Below are 14,520 nucleotides of genomic sequence, written 5' to 3'. Positions count from 1 at the left end.
ATGTTGTGAAGTGTTGTGAGAACATGCAGTCTTGTCATACTTGGTGCAGCAGGACGATAATTGTCCCTGGCTTAATTATGACAAGTTACTTTTGCTTTATATGCTTTATATATTTTTTTTTTTTAAAAAAGAAAGACTTAGTAAGCAGGTTGTACCTTTTATGTAATGAACTTTTATATGTTAAGATTTTCATCATTTGTTTCTGGAAATTGTGATTGTATTTTTCACTTACCAGTTTCATGCCATAAGAATAAATAAATTCTCAATAGAAATTATAACAGCTTAGGTTAGGTTAGTTTATAATGAAAAAAGTAAGGAATGTACTTCTTTTGCACTCAATGAAATCAGAAATCATTATAAACTAACCTAACTTTTATTGGTTAGGTTAGTTTATAATGAAAAAAGTGAGGAAAGTACTTATTTTGCACTCAATGAAATCAGAAATCATTATAAACTAACCTAACCTTTATTGGTTAGGTTAGTTTATAATGATTTCCAACCGATAAAGTTTAGGTTAGTTTATAATGATTTCCAACCGATAAAGTTTAGGTTAGTTTATAATGATTTCCAACCGATAAAGGTTAGGTTAGTTTATGATGATTTCTGATTTCATTAAGTGCAAAAGAAGTACTTTCCTTACTTTTTTTTCTAAGCTGTTATAATTTCTATTGAGAATGAAAACCTATATATAAAACCTATTAACATGTTTTTATTACATTTACCAGACTCCTCTAGGAATTATTCACTTTAATCGGATTTATTACTTTAACCATAACATATATATGTTATCTTCAAATTATTATTATTATTATACAGAGTATCTCCACGGAGTCTGTAGACTCATTGTGGGAGACCCACCAAACTCTTATACACACAAAACACACCATATCCCTCCTTAAACTCATTCACTGTCAGGGCACTCAAAACTGATTCTGGCAATTTATTCCACTTATTCACCATTCTCCATGCAAAAAATCTAGTCTACACACCCTTACCAACTAGACTCTTACACAATTTATCTGGATGATCCCTAGTTTTCTGACTATTTGTCATGTATTGTATTGAAAAATTTCCTTTGCGTCAGTTTTATAAAATTCCTCTGTACCACCTCCTGATCATCATCATGAAACCCAGTATCCAAATCTGTGCATGCATAATAGTCAACATGTGGCTGAATCATAGCCTTATAAAGAGGGATAATTACTTCCCTTTCTTTACTTGTTAGCATGTTTTTTAACATCCAAGTAATACTCTGAGCTATTTTACCAACTTTTGCAATAAGCTTCTGAAATTCAACTCTCTGCCCACTATTATCCCCAACTTCCTAGCCTCATCAATTTTCTGCAATCCAGTACAATCAATGTGATGCACAGTGTGTAGCCTTTTCAACCAGAAGTGCATTTTGGAATATTAAATTGATAATAATTATCCTTTGTTCACAATGCTAATTTATTTAAATCATTCTGCAGGATATCTGCATCACCTTTATCAACTGTTGCCTAGTTTTTGCATAATCTGGATTTATCCAGAATTTAATATCCTTTATCCAATTGGATTTTACCTTTAACCAGCTTTTCCAGTACTTTAAAAACCACTCTTAAGATGTTGAAAGCTTTGGTCTATAGTTTACTACTTCTGTCTTGGAGCCACCTTTATGTAATTCAACTATGTTGTCTTCTCTCCACTTCCTTGGAACCCTGCCAGAGCCGAGACTTATATCGAACAACTTCATCAAAGGCAATGTGAATTCTCTTGCATTTTGATGCAATACATGGGCTGGCTTGCTGTCCAGTCCCACTGCTGTGTTTACATTCATATTTTTCATTCTGCTGAACACCTCCTTTTTCATTTACTTCAATTTTGATATGTGTCTCTGTCACATCAGCAACTGCAAAATCTCCACCTAGATGATACGTCTTTGCAGAATGATCACTCAGAAACTCAACTATTTCTTTTGCTGCTATCACCTTCTTACCATGAGCATTGATTCAAGTCATTCTTCCATAGTCGTTTTTCCTCTTGCTTGCTACATAATAAGCTCTTTTGGATTTACTTTAGTATACTTAGCTAATTTTCTCTAGTAATCTGATTTAGTATTTCTTACCATGCTAATTACACTCTTTGCTTGCACTTTGTACTGCTCAATAAAAAGAGTATACTTATACTCTTTTTATTATATTCCCTCAAAAGGTTTTTTTTAACCTCAGCTTGCTTTATATCTCTGCTCATCCACTTAATCTCTTCTTGGTTTATCCTCCTGAATATGGATATACGAGGGAGTGGGGGCTGAAAAGTTCTGGCAGACACTTAGAACAAAAATGATATTAAAGCATCTGATATAAGCACAAGAAAGAACACATCTTAAAACCCTTTTACTCCCATGTTTCATCAAATTGTAATAATTTGTTCTTTTTCTTTTAGGATATATAATAAGACATGTCAAAGGTTTCGAAGAAATTCAAAGACACAGAGGTGCAGCTCATCATCAAGTTTTGTGCTGCAAGAAAAGTCTGCAACCAAGATTCACCATGCTTTAGGGGACTCTGCCCTAGCACATCCAACAGTTGCCAGATGGGCTAAGTTTTAAATTGAGCATCCTGAGACAACAGATGCTCCCAGGTCAGGAGGATCTTCCACAGTGATCACACCTAAAAACATTGATGCAGTGCATGCCACGAATCTTGATGATAAATGAATACCAACCAAAAACATTGAAAATACTCTGGGGATATCCAGGGAATGAGTTGGAGTCAATATCCACCAACATGTGGACATGCATAGCTCTCAGTGAAGTAGGTCCCCAAATGTTTGAATGCCAACCAAAAGAGACAACATGTGCTGTCATCTCAAGAATTTTGGTCATTTTGAGAAATCAGGTGCAGTTATTTTGGCTTGTATTGTGACTGTTGATGAAACATGGCTTCATCACTATGACTCAGAGACCAAACAACAGCCAGTGGAGTGGAGACACAAAGGTTCTCCATGGCCAAAGAAGTTCTGAACCCAAAAGTCAGCAGGGAAGGTTTTTGCCATTGTCTTTTGGGATATGGATGGTGTAATCCTTAGTGAGTACCTCAAAAAAGGCGAAACTCTTACTCCAGCAGTTTATTCAACAGCTCTGAAGGAATTGAAGGAGGTTCTGAAGGCAAAATGCCACAGGAAACTGAGCAGAGGCATGTTGCTTTTGCAGGACAATGCACCTGCTAACACAGACAGTACTCAACTTGGTTTTTCAATGCCTGCCTTTTCCACCTTATTTGCCAGCCTGACCCATCTAACTATTTCCTATTCCCAAATTTAAAGAAACACTTGAAAGGAGCAAAATTTACCACAGATGATGAAGTTATATCTGCAGCTGAGAAGGTTTGTGCAACAAGGGAAAGACTATTTTTCTCATAGGATTGTAAATGATTTAGCTGCATTATAACAAGTGTATAACACTTTCTGGAGAATATATAGAATAATGTGTAAGTTAAATGGTCCTACCTCAATTCCTTCATGATGATTATCCAACTTTTCAGCATACCTCGTACAGCCAATATTACTTCTCTCAAACAATCCCTGACCACTTCCTCTGCACTTCTGACATTGTTTCCTGCCCACTATACTACACAACAATCGTTTCTCCACTCAGGACACCATTTCTTTCATGCTCTCATTCATATTTTGTGACCTATCATTCACAAATTTTGCATTCTCCAGAAAACTTTCTCCATCTTTCCTGACATCATTAATATTAGCCACTTCATTTTCTTGCTTTCCATACAACTTGCATTTCTTGCACTTACACATGAAACATTTCTCTCTCTCTCTCCACTCTCACTTTCATACTATAATCAATTCACTCTTGGCAATGAATACATAGACATAGACTACATTGTATAAAATCTCTCGTGCTAAACTCTTGCACAAAGAAGCCTCGACTGCTGTTTTCCTTGTATGCATTGAACGTTTTCCATTGAAAATGCAGTTTTTGTTTTTTTTTTATAGATTTTAGAACCATGTAAAGAATATCTTCATCACTTCCCTGGAAACTGTAAAAAAAAAAAAAAGTGACCTTTTTACAGTTTCCAGGGATGACCTCTCGTTCTCCTATCACCCATTACCTGTATCCATCTGATAGGTCCCATCTCACGAACTTATATGTCTCAATCATGTCACCTCTCCTCATTTCTTTATTTTTTGATTGCTAAATTTTACTTTTTATATTAAGATATACTCATCTAAAGATAATGCACATAAGAACTTAAATCCAGTAAGCAAAATTCACTAATTGACAAAGCAAATTAAGGTTTTTTTTTTATCAAATCACACCAAGTAATTAATTCATTCTTTAATTTAACAGAATGAAATCCTTTGTTTTATGCCAGAAGGATTTTGAGTATAACACCGAATATTGCATGTATTATTTGCAGATAAGTTAGCAAGTATATAGTACATTTTTAATAACTCTTCTCAGATATTTTGGGAAGAGAACACTTAATAAGTGAGAATCAATCTTGAGAAGTAGAGGTGGTTGTGAATAATTACGAGGGTGGTCTGAAAAGTTGTTGGCCTCGACCATAGATGCCAACACTATTGGCAAGATTTTTTTTTTCTAAGTTGGTACATCTGTCATAAGCATCCATTTGAAATTGTAAGTCACTCTATTAAGTAGTTTGTTTTATACAGCTGTCTGAAGCAAAAGTGTTGTCTGTATTCCTTGAAATGAATAAAATTGAGTATCATGCGGGTATAAAATTCTTTGTAAAACAGGGTTTAATGCCAAAAGAAATCATTCGAAGTTCATAAAAGTTTATGAGCACTCTTCTCCTTCGATTTCGACAATTAAAAAAATGGGCTGCTGAGTTTAAATGTGGCTGTACTAGCCTTGAAGATGATCCACAAGAAGGATGTCCAAAAAAGTATAACAACACCAGAAATCATTGATAGTGCACAATATGATATCGGATGACCGGTAAGTCAAAGTGTGTGAAATTGCTGAGACTATGGGCATTTCAAAGGAATGTGTAGGATATATTTTGCACGAAAAATTGCAAATGAAAAAGCTTTGCGCAAAATGGGTGCCGTGCTTGCTCACAGCAGATCAAAATCACACTCACATGAAAATCTCTGAACAGTGCTTGGAGCATTTTACCAAGAATAAAACTGATTTTGTGCATTGCTTTATTACTGTGGATGAGACTTGGATTCACCATTACACACCAGAATCCAAACAGCAGTCAAAACAGCAGAAGCCGGTTGTTCAGCGACAAAGAAGAAGAAAAGTCGGTTCCACCAACAGGAAAGGTCATGGCATCAGTGTTTTGGGATGTTCAAGGCATATTGTTTATTAATTATCTTGAAAAGGATAAAACAATAACCGGGGAATGATATTATTCTGATCTTTTAACCAGATTAGATGAAAAAATTCATGAGAAAAGACCCTGTTTGCAGAAGAAAAAAATCATCTTTCATCTTTCATTGCACCTACCCACAAAGGTGTTTTGGCAATGGGAAAATTAAGGGATCTGCACTATGAATTGTTGGAACATCCAACCTATTCCCCGGATTTGGCTCCCTCTGACTTCTTTGTCTTCCCAAACCTAAAGCTCTTCCTCGCTGGTCAATGTTTTTCTTCGACTCAAGAGACGATTGCATCTGCAGAGAGTATTTTGCAGATCTTCCTGAGAACCACTATAGGGACAAGATAATGACACTGGAACATTTCTCGATTAAATGTATTAGTCTTAAGGGAGATTACGTTGAAAAATATAAATAATTTTGAAATTATAAATTCGTTTTTTCATTGTTATGCCAAGAACTTTTCAGACCACCCTCGTACATATATTTTGTGTTTCAGTTACCTGTTTTATAAATAAATGTAAAATTAATTTTTCAGTGTCTGTTGCATCTGAACCAATTTATAATGATCATTTTTATGCAAAATTGGATGTGGTAATAAATGCCCTTGATAATATTGAAACCAGAAGATATATGGATAGGTATGGAAAATTTTTTTCTATAATTAAAATTCTCATATAAACTAATTTTATGTTAGACATGCATATAGCAATTTTTGTTGGTCAATGTGGCTGTTTTTGTTTCATGTATAATTGTAAACTTGGGATTTAAAGACTTATGAAGAATATTAAGTATATTCAGCAACATTTGAAAATTGGGGTTGGTCATTATAAATATTTTGGTTGGTATCAATCTTAATCAGTGTTTGCATTTTATAAAAATAAATTGCAAAAAATCATTCACTGAAATATTTTTTAAAAAAATGTTGGGATTTAGCATCAGATATGTATGAAACAGTATGAAATTTTGGTGGAAATGATATGAATATTAAGAACTGGGAAAGTGTGCAATATAGAAAAAAAAAATTATCAGAATAGAGAAATAGGGAGGAATAGAGAAATTTAACATTAAACCATCTCCCTGTACTTCCTGAAGGAAGTACAGGAAGATGGTTTAATGTTAAATCTGGTGTGAGACAAGGATGCCCATTATCACTTCTGTTATTCATTATTTATATGGATCACATTATGAAGGCAAGTGGTATTAAACCTGATATCAAAATTGGATATGTTAATGTCAGCTCTTTGCTTTATGCGGATGATGTTATGCTTCTAAATAAATCCGCTACAAGTCTGCAAGATTCTCTGACTAAATTGAATAGCTGTTGTAATAGATATGGTATGAAGGTCAGCAATAAAAAGACAAAGACAGTGAAAATAGGCAGAATCATTGAAAATGTCAACTGTGTTGTGAATGGAGAACCTGTGGAACGAGTAAAACATTTCAGCTACTTAGGCACGATTTTTACTGAAGATGGTAAATTAAATATAGAAATAGACAACAGAATCAGCATAGCTGGTATGGTGGGAAGTCAATTGAATAAATTCATATGGAATAAGAGAGAAATTAGTCGGAACACTAAATTAGCTGTATACAAGACAGTGTTCAAACCAGTTTTAACTTATGGATCTGAGAGCTGGGTCAGAAGTAAAACACTTGACCAAAGACTAGAGATCACAGATATGAGAGTCCTGAGAAAGTTTAGAGGCATGAACAGATGGCATCAATGGCAATATCATATTAAAAATGAGGATATTAGGAAAGAACTTGACATTGTCAGCATCCAGGAATGCATTAGCAGAGCTAATCTCAGGTGGTATGGTCACTTAAATAGAATTTGAGAGGAAAGATTAGCAAAACAAGTGTTCTCTGCCAGGTTGGCAGGAAAACGACCCAGAGGAAGAACAAGATATAGGTGGATTGATATGGTACAAAGTGCCTTAGACGATAGAAATATAAGATCTGATAATGTTGGAGTCTTGACAAGTAACAGACTAATTTGAGGAAAATTGTAGATAGGAAGTTAGTAATGACGTAATTTTTTCATGTAGTACTATCATATCCTGTACACCCCTTGAGGGTACATAGCAGGAATTTGATGATGATGATGATGAGAAATAGGGAAACAATAAAAGATGAATTCTGATAACAAATTTTTTATCTTTCTACAATCAAACTTTATTCTTCTCTTCAGTTATTTAAGCATAACATGTGCAAAAATGTCTCAATAACTGGAAAAGGGTAGGCTGTGGTAGTTATGGACAGAGCAGATCATAATTAGAAAATCACTCTTTTTTCTATGGATGAGAAGAGCAGTTAGAAGAAGTAGTCCTATCCGACAAAGAGCAATTTGCTCTTCTTTATATTGGACTGCCTACAAAGTTATTAAGTCATAATCCTATTGAAAATTAGATTAAGATTTCTTTTTACTAGATGAGATCATCAACTAGGATCAGAATGCTGTTAAAAAGCAACATACTTATTTTGGAAATAAGTGTGAGAGTGACAATGAAGTGATTATCTGCGTGGTTGCCAACAGTGTGAGGACCTCTGTGAGAAAAGGGTATATGTGGAATTACAAGGCGGGGGTGGAGGGGTTATGAAGAACTCAATAGACAGCTTGCAGATGTAGCATGGAAAAGAGATCAATGTACAATAGCTTGGGGATTTAGCAATGTCTAAATTTATTCCAAGAGTGAGAAGGTTAAATAAGGTAGGTGTGAAATGGATGAATAAAGAGATTAAGCATGCAATACAGAGAAAAAGGGCATTATGGAAGCAGCATAAGAGAAGTGGAAATAACCAATTCCATGAGGATTACAAAGACCAGGCAAGACAGGTGACTTGGTTGGTAAGGGTAGCAAAAGTGAGATATGAACAGCAGTTAGCTAATGAAGCCAAAAAGAATCCTATGGAGTTATTTTGATATGTAGCCAGTAAAAGAAAGAAAGAATGATTATGGAAGGATGACATTAATTGGAGAAAATGGTATAAAGACAGCTGTTGCAGAATGGTGAAGATACTTAATGAGCAGTTCATACAGGTCTTTCAGTCTTGTGAATGTGACTTCATGGAGAGATTGAGAGCAGTTGAATGGGTAGGAGAGATTGACTATAAGTGAGCAAGAGGTGTATGGGGGGAGTTGAGCAAACCAGATGTTAATAAGGCTGTGGGACTTGATAATATATCACCGCATATTCTGAAGGAATATGCCAGGGAGTTGATGCTTGCCTTGACATATTTTTTTTAATATGAGTCTTGCACTGGGTCAAGTTCCTGTGGAGAGGAGGGGTGGGGGGGGACAAGATTTGTGCCACTTCATAAAGGAGGTGATAGAACTCAAGCATCAAACTATAGGCCTATCTGTGTGTCAGGTGTTGTGGTTAAGTTGTCGGAGAAGCTTGTGAGAACTAGGATCCAGAATTGGGTTGACAACAATGGTATTATCTTTGGGACATCATGGATTTGCTAAAGGGAGGTCATTTTTTAGTGATCTACTTACTACAATAAGGTGACTGCTTCCTTCAATAGGAGAAGGATATATCATAATATACTTAGATTTCACAAAGGCTTTTGATAGATTACCTCATGATAAGTTGATAGTCAAACTAGAGCAGATGGTGTTGGATATTAGATTAGTGCATTGAATTGGAGACTGGCTACTGATAGATATCAATAAATTGTGTATGGGTGAGCGATATCCAGGAAAAGGAAAGTCACTAGTGGTGTGCCTCGGGGGTCTGTTTTAGGGCCATTACTGTTTAACTTGTATATTAATGAAATTGGTGAAGATTTGGATGGAGATATTCAATTGTTTGCAGATGATGCAAAGTTGTGACGAACCATGAAGAGTAGAAAAGATGTTGTGGCCTTACGAGAAGACCTGAATAAATTGAGTGATTGGGCATGGTAATGGGAGTTCAATTTGCAAAATGTAAGGTTTTAAAATTTGGGAAACAAAGATGGGATGCAGAATTTATGCTTGGTGAGGATATATTGTCGGAGGTGGAGGAAATAAGAGATCTGGGGGTGCTAGTGGATAAGGATCTGAAATATGGATCTGAATAAGGATCTGGTGAGACATTGCCAAAATTGTGAAGACAACACAAAGGCTTCTGGGAATGATGCGAAGTACACTGACTTGTAGAAGTAGGGAGATTCTTGTTCCATTGTATAAGGCTTTGATTAGGCCACAGATGGATTATTGTGCCCAGATTTGATCACTGGTTTTTCAGAAGGACAAAGAGATGTTGGAAAGGGTCCAGAGGCGACTGACTAAGGTAGTTTCTGACCTCTGGAATGTTGAATCAAAAATTCAACATTCCAGAGGTCAGATGAAGATTGAGCTGATGCAATTTACAGAGTCAAGTGGATAGATGGAAGATATGATAGAGACCTACAAGTTAGTAAGGAATTGTTATGGGATCAATGTTGGAAAGGTTCTACAGAAAACAGTTAGAAATCAGGGGAGAACCAGAGGTCATCCCTGGAAACTGTATAAAGAGGGTGTGAGAAGCAGGTTTTTTTCATGCAGAGTTGTGAATAATGAAATGCTTTGCCTGAGAGTGTGGTGTCTGCAGAGAATTTGAGTGTGTTTAAAGTACGGTATGATAGCTGTGTGTATGATAAAAGGACCCCCCCTCCCAGATGAGTCTTTGACTCCATTGGGTCTTGGGTAATAATAATCTGTAAAAACCACTCAGAGCAAGTATGGTCTTTCATGGAGAACACTGAAACCTTGTTACATCATCCTAATTTAAATTCAGAAACGCTACTTATCCATACCAGAATAATGGAATATTCTTATCTTAAGCAAATGTAATTATTATTATTTTCTTATTTTTTTAAATTCTGTTAATCTTTCCATCAAGTCTCCTGAACTGTTACTTTTGTGTTTTTCCCCTTTTCTCTAATGTGCTGTACTCTTTGAATTATTATTATTATTATGTAACACCTCCAGGGAGTCCAAAGACTCATCGAGGGAGGGCACCTACTCTACAACTCACCATTCCACCAACCGCAACTATCTTCATCATCCACACCAACATCATCTACCGCCAACCACCTCAATCACAAACATCCATGCCCAAGGCAAGGTTCGAACCTGCAGCTTTTTGGTTGGAGAGCAGATGTGCTAACCACTTGACCAATCAGGCCAGCAATTTGTTTGCTGTAATGGTTGTACTAAATGAAATACTGCATGATTCAGCCTGAAATCATGGTTTTTGATTTTTAAGTACCATTAAATGGTTTGTTTCTGCTGTGCTTGCTTGTGTTTATTATTATATTTGATAATATCATACATGACCGCGTGGTTAGCCTAGTGGCTTTGGCTTCGCAACCATATGCTTGGAGAAGGAGTGTCCCAGGTTCGATTCCCGTTGTAGACGTGAGGAATTTGAGGATCTTCCTCAGGCATAGCCAAGTTAGCCGGTCTTGGGCGCGGTCAGTAGGTTTTTTCCGCCCGTTTATCTGGCGTTTTTCATCCCGCAAACAGGCAAACCGGCCCGTGAACATACACCTCTACAGTCCAAAATATGTCCCCCCCCCCCAGCGGCAGACCAGGCGACGGGTCGGTTGGGAGTAGTACTAACAAGAAGTCGCATCTAAAGTAACACGCAGACCCTGCATGGAAAGCGGGAATAACATGTAGAAGAAGAAGAATATCATACATAAAATGCTCTTGAACTCATATTACACCAACTTCTGTTCATACCATGGATGAACAGAAATTTGAGCAGAAAGCAAAAAAAAAACATAGTTAATGTTGTATTTGATGATCTACAGATTGTACCTTCAAGAAATAATCAAGAATGAACATTGTTTCCAAGATCAGCAGTAGAGGAAAACAAATGAAGAAAAAGAAAAATGTATTTAGTAAATTTGTGAGTTATCATATATGCTGGTGTACAAGATGATTGGGTGTATAAGATGACTATAAATTTTATAGTCATCTTATATTTATAATAAATTTATTTATAAATTTTTTCACACCAATTGACAGCTTCTTACACACTACTTTTATCTGAATATAATGTAGGCATAGCAGTCACTTCAGTATTTCCTTTGTTGTGATTTATGAACAATCTTCTCATACGTGATGATCTGTGAAATGTTTGCTGCATTTATCCCAGTCTTTGGTTTTGTACATTCTAATTCATATGATCACTCCAGTAAGGTTTCATTAGGATTTAAATAAACTGCATGCTTTCCCTATAGAATACACTTATGAAATACAAATATTTATATTTTTGTATTTGATAAATGTATTAACAAATATCAAATACAAATATGTATCTACAAAACATTGATATGCTAATACCTTGATATTTTCCATTACTAAATTCAAAAAAATCAATCACAGTTTATACCCAGAGTATAAAATTACCCCTGATTTCACTTTTTTTTTTTTTTTAAACTTCAGATATTATCTTATATGATGGCATATATGGTGATTTTAAAGAAGGTAGGCACCATCTGCTGCGCTTTTTTTATTTTAGATTAATAGAAAGTGGGGAATTACCATTTACAATGCTCATGAACAGTGCCCATAGAAACTATCTGAAAAAAAAAAAAAAAAGTAGTTAGCAAAAACTGAACATCTGTGTTGAAAAGAATGGAGTGAATCCTTGAGAAATAGGTTATTAATGAACCTAATTGCTCTCGTCTGTACCTGAATGTTGAAAGAGTTCTTTGTCACCACCCCAAACAATCCAAATTGTATGACTAGCTTCCTCTCATCACCCATCAGACTTTTCCATCAAGACTCCAGGAATCTATGTCCTAGCACAGACAGCACTGGAGCACCTATCTTCTTGTATATCAATGACATTTTCTCTCTCTTTCCTTTCAAATTCTTTCCCTAGGTTTGCTGATCATAGCACTCTCCATTTCTCTTCTTTATTTCAAAAACCTTGTAGTAATCAAACAATTCGAGATCTATAAGCAGTGTCTTAAATACTGATCTTCTCATCATTTTCAAGTGAGGTGCAGATAACCTGGTGAAGTTTGAAGCATCTAATAAACACAGTTCTGGTTTATTTTCTGAAAGAAAGATCTTACTTCACTGTCTTTTACATTTTGGTAATGTTTTTCTAACAATTCATGCTTAATATTCTGATGAGTAATTCATTTCATGAATTCTTACAGAAGTATAATTTAATGGTTATATTACAGCATAAAAAATAGAGGCTTATATTAAGATATAATTTTTTTTTTTTTTTTTTCAGTTGAAGTTTTGAATCTAAACTTCAAATTTAATTAACCTCTATTTTCTGGGAATTATCCTGATATTCCTAAGTACAACATCAGGATAATTGTAGTGTTCAAGATACAACATCAGTTGTATCTTGAACACTACATTGTGTACTAACATGGAATTATAATGGGAATTTGGAGTTGTCCCAATATGTGTGGGGGTTTCTCAATCTGTTGTTGGTTTTTCAAAGTCACAGGAACAGCACAACACTAGTAAATGACTGTGTAGATGCAAAAGTGTTGGGGGGGGGGAGAAAAGGAGGATGAGAGAAGTTATTATATAAGATGCTAGAAATTAGCTTAAAAGACAAAGGCAAAGAATGGCAAAACCTCTGCTTAAAAGGCATGCTTTAAGAAAAATAAATTATTTATAATAAAAAATTTTATGTGAAAGTATAAATTTGCTGTATGATCAACTGAAAAAAAAAAAAACACTGAGAGAAATGAAGTGCTGCTAATCTGCATGACTAACTTGGAATAGTGCAGTAACCAACTGTCGATTTCTTTTAATAGTCTTTACCTTTTAAATACATTTCTGATATGGCTCCAGTTAGTGTCAATGTATGAAGGAACAGTGAAGGTGTGCAAGAAATTCTCGAGTTCAACAGTAAGCAAACTTTGAAAGTTTATTTTTCACTTGGTTAGAGTATAATAAATTTAGTTTAATCCTTTATCCAAGTGTGAACAAACAAAGTTTGAGCCTGAAAGTATCTTCAGGACTGGGGTAAGGTAGTACAACACCAGGGCACTCCCTGCAAAGGTGGAGCAAGCAACCAACACTCCTATCTCAGTATCTCCCATAATGCAAAACACATCTCCTTGTGGATATGTCTAATGTTATGCATTAAGGGAAGGGCCACAACCCAGACTAGTTTCGACCTTCATTGAGGTCTCTTCAGTGAGAGCCAGGCCCAAGCGGAGATAACAGGCAGAAGCATTAGCAGGTCATCTCTACCTATAGGAGTTGCCAAATGGTGTGCCACCCTTTTTTTAATAAAATTACTCTGGATTTAGAGAAAGATGTTGAAAGTTTATTTTTCACTTGGTTAGAGTATAATAAATTTAGTTTAATTTATTAAAAAAAAAGGGTGGCACACCATCTGGCAACTCCTATAGGTAGAGATGACCTGCTAATGCTTCTGCCTGGTATCTCCACTTGGAAATGACTCCCACTGAAGAGACCTCAATAAAGGTCGAAACTAGTCTGGGTTGTGGCCCTTCCCTTAATGCAAAACATTAGACATATCCGCAAGGAGATGTGTTTTGCATTATGGGAGATACTGAGATAGGAGTGTTGGTAGCTTGCTCCACCTTTGCAAGGAGTGACCTGGTGTTGTACCACCTAACCCCAGTCCTGAAGATACTTTCAGGCGCAAACTTTGTTTGCTCACACTTGGATAAAGGATTAAACTAAATTTAGTAAGCAGACTTATTGTGCTATTTAAGCGTATCTTAATTAACCTGTGTGCATGATAATTAAGACATGCTTAAATAGGCACATTTTCATGTGCCTATTTAAGCACATGAAATATAAATTAAACTAAGCCCCAAATGAAACATCCACATTGTTTATATGTAAACAAATTTATACTTTCTATTTGTCACCATCATCATCATCATCATCGAATTCTTGTCATGTACAATCAAGGGGTGTACAGGATATGATATTACTACATGAAAAATTTACATCATTACTAACTTCCTATCTCAAATTTTCCTCCAAATGAGTCTATTCCTTGCCAAGACTCAGGAATATTATCATTATCAGATCTTATATTTCTGTCGTCTAAGGCACATTGTACCATATCAATCCACCTATATCTTGATCTTCCTCTGGGTCGTTTTCCTGCCAACCTGGCAGAGAACACTTGTTTTGCTAATCTTTCCTCGCCCATTCTGTTTAAGTGACAATACCACCTG

At 35.6% G+C, this 14,520-nt stretch overlaps 1 protein-coding gene across 2 annotated transcripts in view; it reads left to right on the top strand.

The window, feature by feature from the left end:
• LOC150107706 (ubiquitin-like modifier-activating enzyme 6) overlaps positions 1–14,520 on the top strand; it is a 701,981-nt gene that overhangs the window by 445,122 nt on the left and 242,339 nt on the right. For both annotated transcript variants that reach the window (XM_090391479.1, XM_090391480.1), the window contains exon 21: positions 5,882–5,984. In XM_090391479.1, the coding sequence (XP_090247605.1) occupies positions 5,882–5,984 (103 nt within the window). The remainder of the gene's footprint in view (positions 1–5,881; positions 5,985–14,520) is intronic.

The sequence above is a fragment of the Typopeltis vanoorti genome, chromosome 4, assembly GCF_054136105.1.
Source record: "Typopeltis vanoorti isolate ZY-2024b chromosome 4, IOZ_Tvanoo_1.0, whole genome shotgun sequence".
Taxonomy (NCBI): Eukaryota; Metazoa; Arthropoda; class Arachnida; order Uropygi; family Thelyphonidae; genus Typopeltis; species Typopeltis vanoorti.
The sequence above is the reverse complement of the archived record's forward strand: the minus strand, read 5'-3'. Positions and strand labels throughout refer to the sequence as shown.